The sequence below is a fragment of the Apium graveolens genome, chromosome 4 (genome assembly GCF_009905375.1).
Source record: "Apium graveolens cultivar Ventura chromosome 4, ASM990537v1, whole genome shotgun sequence".
NCBI lineage: Eukaryota > Viridiplantae > Streptophyta > Magnoliopsida > Apiales > Apiaceae > Apium > Apium graveolens.
This window is the reverse complement of record NC_133650.1, coordinates 115969393-115975582: the sequence shown is the minus strand read 5'-3', so window position 1 is coordinate 115975582 and position 6190 is coordinate 115969393. Positions and strand designations below refer to the sequence as shown.

Below are 6190 nucleotides of genomic sequence, written 5' to 3'. Positions count from 1 at the left end.
AACTTCTGATTTCTCATTTTCAGATTTTTCAGTTACAAACTTAACAGGTTTTAACTTCGGCTTTTGCTTATCAACAGGCTTAATTTCTACAGTTCCTTTTTCATTTTTATTTTCTCCATAGCCTAAGCCCTCTTTCCAGTTTCCACTGCTTAGCAAATTTTGAGTTGTTTTGCCAGAGTTAGTCCAAGTTCTTATAATCTCTCTCTCCTTTTCTAACTCAGTTTTTAGAGATTCATTCATTTTTAGCACTTCATCCCTAACATAAAAAGCATCATCTCTATCCTGCTGAGTTTGATGGAACATGACTAACTCTTTTTCTAAGAAATCATTTCTTTTCCTAAAAGCAAGATTTTCAGAAGTTAATCTTTCACATGTTAAAGTTTGATCTCTATAACTAACAAACATGGTTTTAAGATATCTTCTCAACTCATTAATATCATCAGTATGAAAAGCATAAGTAGTCTGAGGTACCTTTGTTTCAGCAGCTTCAGAACTGCTCTCAGAACTTGATTTATCAGCATTTGCCATCAATGCATAGTTCTCCTCACTTTCAGAGTCTGAGGTGTCTGTCCAGCTTTTCTGCTTTGTGACAAGAGCTTTGCCTTTGTCACTCTTGGTCTTCTTGCAATCAGGAGATATGTGGCCTTTCTCACCACAATTATAACATTTAACATTAGCGTAATCTCCTCTGTCAGACTTTCCTACTCTTCCTTCAGATCTTCTGAAATTCTTCTTATCAGAACTTATGCCTTTTCTGGAAAACTTCTTTCCCTTCCTGAACTTCCTGTATGCAATCTTTGTGATTCCTTTCACCATAAGAGCACACAGCTTCATCATCTCCTCATCAGCATCAGTTTCAGGCAAGCTTTCAGAATCTGAGTCGTCATCACTCTCAGAACTTGATGACTCAGTATCAGACTTTATGATAAGAGCTTTACCCTTGTCTTTCTTTGAGGAAGGTGGTTTGGGGGATTCCTCTTCAGCCTTGAGAGCAACTGTCCTTGACTTTCCTCCTTTCCTCTTGCTTCTTTGTTCCATCTCAAGTTCATGAGTCTTGAGCATTCCATAGATTTCATCAAGAGTTGTTTCATCAAGATTGTAGTTGTCTCTTATTGTTGTTGCCTTCAAATCCCAACATTCAGGAAGAGCTAACAGGAATTTAAGGTTTGTATCTTCAAGATCATACTCCTTATTTACTAATGACAAGTCATTCAAGAGTTTGACAAATCTATCATATACATCAGTCAATGACTCATTAGTCCTAGAGTCAAAGTGTTCATACTCTTGAGTGAGTATTGTCTTCCTGTTCTTCTTAACTGTTTCAGTTCCTTGACACCTTGTCTCCAGTGCATCCCATATCTCCTTAGCAGTCTTGCAGTTGATTACCCTGTTTGACATTACATTATCACTGGCACTATGCAATAAGTGTCGTACCTTGGCATCCTTAGCAATAGATGCTATATCTTCAGCAGTGTAATCACTCTTTTCATTTGGTACGGTCATTGCTGCTTCACCTGCAACTACAACAGCGAGCTTGGTAGGTTTGTGAGGGCCTTCCTTGATTCTATCAAGGTATTCTGGATCTGTTGCTTCCAGAAACATGGTCATCCTTACCTTCCATATGGGATATTCAGATGGTCTCAATATGGGAACTCTGATAGTCTCATATCGACTCTGAGTTGATGTCTTTGATGATTCCTCAGTTTTGGTAGGCTTAGTTGGAGTTTCTGTGTCAGACATGATTGTTTTTGGATCTTTAACTGTATGTGTGTTAACAGAAGGCTCTGATACCACTTGTTAGGTCACACTTTCACTGTAGAGGGGGTGAATACAGTGTTTATTACAATCAAATCAAACTTCAAGAACTTATGTAACAGAAAACAAACTTTATTTAATCAATAAACTCTGTTACAATCTGGAACTGTTATCTCTCAGTGATGAACAAAATATCACGAGAGCTGCTAGGGTTATATTAAATAATATTCTCGATAATGATAACACTTATAGTATAAACCCTATGTCTGTGTTTATATACTACACAGTTACAAGATAATCGCTAATTGATATGGAATATAATTCTGCTTCCTAAAATATATCAATCAGATATCTTCTATTCCAAGTATTCCATTCTTCACGGAATTCCTTCTTCATGCATATCTCTTCTTATGTTTATCTTGATCTTCTTAACTTTAATCAGCTACTGTCCTTATCTGATCGTCCTTCAGCACTTAAGTTCTGATATATATCTCCTGATAACATAAGTACTGATATCCCTTAAGTTCTGACTTCCAGTATAAGTACTGATCAGTTAAGTACTGATTTGTTCTGATCAAATAAGATCTGAAATCTAAACATAAAACATATTAGCCATGACATTATCAAATATATCTAACAACTTCGTTCACAAGATTCACAATCATTATGAGATATAGAGAGAATTGCATTTTGCACCCCTTAAATTTGGCCAAAACTCAATTTTGTATACTATTTTCAGAAATTGCAGTTCGCATCCCTCTACTTTGAAATCCGATTCAACATGCATCATTTTTGCTTAAATTTTTAGCCCTAATTGTTGTCTTCTACAATTTATCTCGTCTTTTCTCTTCACGAATAGATTATATATGTTGTTAAACACAAGAATTTGGGCTAAAAAATTGACAAAGTTTGGCAAAAAGGGTGCAACATGGATTAGTTTTCAAAGAAAGGGGATGCAAACTGTAATTTTTTAAAGTAGGTATATAATCAACACGTAATTTTATTTTTATCCTTTTATTTTTTTTCTTTTCTCTCACCTCCAAATTTCTGTATGTTTTTAATATCCTTGATCCACACAGAGTATTAATTTGTATTTTATTTTTGAATGTAAATTTATCACGTAACTTAAATTTGAATTTATTAAAATTTTAAATTTATTTTTTTTTGCAAATTATTAATTATTTTAAAATAAGTGGTTGAACCGCAAACCGATCTGCAATAACCGCAAATTCGCAACCGCAATTGACGCGAATGGCAATTTTTTAAAACCTCTCTTCACGGGTTGGTTCGATTTTTACGCCAAAACTGATCCGATCTGAACTGTGTACACCCCTACTTCCTAACTGATACGTAATATCTAAATAAACTAAGCCAACACATGCAAAATTTGAAAACATACATAGTGGATAGTATTATTAATCATTTTATGTAACGTCTAAATTATTATATGTTAAGAATAAAACTAAATTCAGCCTTAAGTTTCGCAAATGTCTAGTTTTATAGTACACAAACTTTAAATAAAGGAAAGGGGGGCAAATAACGATTCATAATGAAGCGGAACAAACAATGCTTTACGCGGACCCAGTCCATCTGTCTAGCCATCAAGCTCCATTTCATGAAAAATATATAACACACAAACCATTTGTTTTAACACACACAACAGATCTTGTCAACAAACCAAAACCCTAGACAGAGCCATTAGGCTCTTCCCCCACATCCCCTCTCTTAGGGGTTTGGGCCACTTGCTAGCTAGAATTCTAATAGTAACATATATTTAATCCCAACCACCGCTCGTTAATGTCTCACGGCCAAGAGCCACCGCCACATCTTCTACGGCCGCCGGCGCCGCTTTACAAACAGAAGTCATGGTCACCTGATTTGTACAGGGATGAGGCTTGGTTGAAGCGCCAGGGAATTAACAAGAATAGACATAGGAGGAGCAAGAGTGTTACGAATGAAGATATTGATGAACTTAAAGGTTGTATTGAGCTAGGGTTTGGGTTTGCAGACTCTCCCGAGATTGACCGGCGCTTGTCTGATACTTTGCCAGCTTTGGGACTTTTGAATTACGCTCTTAACAAGCAGTACTATAACTCAGCTACGTCGTCGTTTACTTCGTCGGCTTCCGATGGTGATGTTGCCTCTCCCTTGGGAAGCCCCGGCTCCATCTTCTATCCAGGTAATTTTAAGCATATCAATCTCCTATCTTTTCATAACCTTTATTTACCGATAACTTCATTTGCAAGAAATAATTTGACTTGATGAAGAACATGGATTTAAAAACAAAAAAAAATTTAGGTTGAGTACTCCCTCCTCCTCCGTTTATTAAATTTAAATATATATTAAATAATGTAAGCATCTGATACTTAAAGATTTTAGAGTGTTTGATTAACAAGTGTTAATCGATTTAGTAACTAGATGTACTTTGCAAATTTTCAATTTAAGACTTTAGAATCTAGTATGTAAGATTTTACTTGCTAAACTTTTTTTTTTAAAGTTAAAAGTTGTTCATACATTAGGCTAAGATGATTTGCAGTGGGACGTTGCCATGTCGGCGTGTTTTAATATATCTGATTTGAATGGCATATATATTACAGGAGATACTCCACAAACGGTGAAGACAAGGCTAAAACAATGGGCACAAGTGGTAGCATGTTCGGTACGCCAATCTTCATCATCAAACTGATGATCATAGATCAATACCTAATGACCGGATCTTAAGTACTGATTAGGAAAGGGCATGCAGGCACTATTAAGTCAATCGAAATGGAAACGGTAGACGAGTGCTTAAATGATATTTATAAATTGTGACGCGTTTTGAGTGATATGATTGAAAATTGTCAATTTGTCAAGACTATGATGTATCTAGCAACCAACCAAACCCACCACGACGCACTACATTATATTCTCCACCAACTTTCCTTGCATTTGTCTATACATAGTTTGTTATTATTATTTCTGATAATGATGACTTTAATTAAATTTGGCTATAGGCCTGGATTTTTTCTTAACCCTGTTTCCTTCTTGTATTGACTATATATATATATATGTATCACCATCTGCTAATTATTCTTATTTTCCCAAAGTCAAGTTGGGTAAAGCTTTTTCTATTTCGATAATTATTTTTTATCGTACGTTGACAGCTGTGTAAATTTCGGTGAAACATGTAGACGGCACCTGCTAATTAGCTTAATTGTGCCGCATGCAAACTATTTTTGGTTTACTTGTTTAACAGGACACTGAAAAACCTTTCAACCCGCTGATACTCTCCCTTCTTTCCAAATACTATGAGTAGCTAGTTACTTTTTTAAATATTTATTTTTTCAAAGAGAGTAATATTTTTAAGATTACCTCGGAAAGCTTTACTGAGGTATAAGTATATTTTAGTATAAAATACTAAGAATATTTTTATAAATATATATAATTTTATTTTGTTTCAAAACAAATTCTTGTTTGGTTCCGTAATTTATAACTTCTTTTTGAAATTTATTTATATTCTCATTTTTATCTAGCTAATATTTTTTTAATATACATATATAAGAGTGAAGTCCTATCGAGTATTGTGGATGAAAAGGAATTATCATTAAATATCATAAAAAATGGATGAATACCTATTTTCAACAAAATAGTCTAATATCATAAAAAAGGATGACTACCTATTTTCAACTAATAGCTATGAGATGGCTTGCTTAGTGTATTCAAAAAACTAAATACGTATTTTCAACAAAAAAAAATGAAAAACTATTTATGTACTTCTTTTATATTACTTTTAGCCCCGAAAAATGGGACCCGGATACCCTTATATCAGAGTGATATAAACACGCCAGCTGATGCGTAATTATGAGAAAGAACTCAGTAGAAGAGATAATTGAGGAATCCTTCCGTTGAAAGGCTTTTAAGGTTCATGCAACTGATGACCAAGTGCTCGGTTGGCCCAGTAAAGAACTTACATTACTAATTTTGGTCGGTGGTTAAGATATCATTGTTATTGTTAATTATCTACCCTCTTTCCGCACTATTTCTGCCATTATAAATAGGGTTTTTCTATTTTGTGCTTATTAATACACATAAATACGATAAATTATGAGGTTAGACTATTTTGACTGATTCTTATTTTTATAATAGTGATAGATCACTCAATATTAAAATGGTCCAAAATTATAAATTTCCGTATGTATTATATATCATGAACTCACATTAGAAAACCTCCGATAAATAAATCCAAATTTTGGTTCGATTTTGATTAGAAAATCGCATGAAATAAAAATGAAAAAATTATTATAAATTTGACAAACATAATCCAGTTAAAAATAAAATTTTACCACACAAATTAACATAATTTAAATTTTATAAAGGTAAAACATGATGATACTTCAAAATCTTTTTAACGTCCAAGAATCATGGTTCTAAAAATCTGTCGATTGGTCAAAAATCG

At 33.8% G+C, this 6190-nt stretch overlaps 1 protein-coding gene across 1 annotated transcript; it reads left to right on the top strand.

The window, feature by feature from the left end:
- The first annotated feature begins 3340 nt into the window (after window positions 1-3340).
- Window positions 3341-4766, top strand: LOC141719171 (uncharacterized). Its single transcript, XM_074521553.1, has 2 exons — window positions 3341-3934; window positions 4353-4766. Exons 1-2 carry the CDS (start codon window positions 3553-3555, stop codon window positions 4439-4441), a joined length of 471 nt encoding a protein of 156 aa, XP_074377654.1. The 5' UTR covers window positions 3341-3552; the 3' UTR covers window positions 4442-4766.
- Window positions 4767-6190: the final 1424 nt, after the last annotated feature.

Coding starts and splice junctions, on each gene's coding strand:
- LOC141719171 (XM_074521553.1), top strand. CDS start 3,553: ATGTCTCACGGCCAAGAGCCACCGCCACATCTTCTACGGCCGCCGGCG. Junction 3,935..4,352: donor CGGCTCCATCTTCTATCCAG/GTAATTTTAAGC, acceptor TATATATTACAG/GAGATACTCCACAAACGGTG.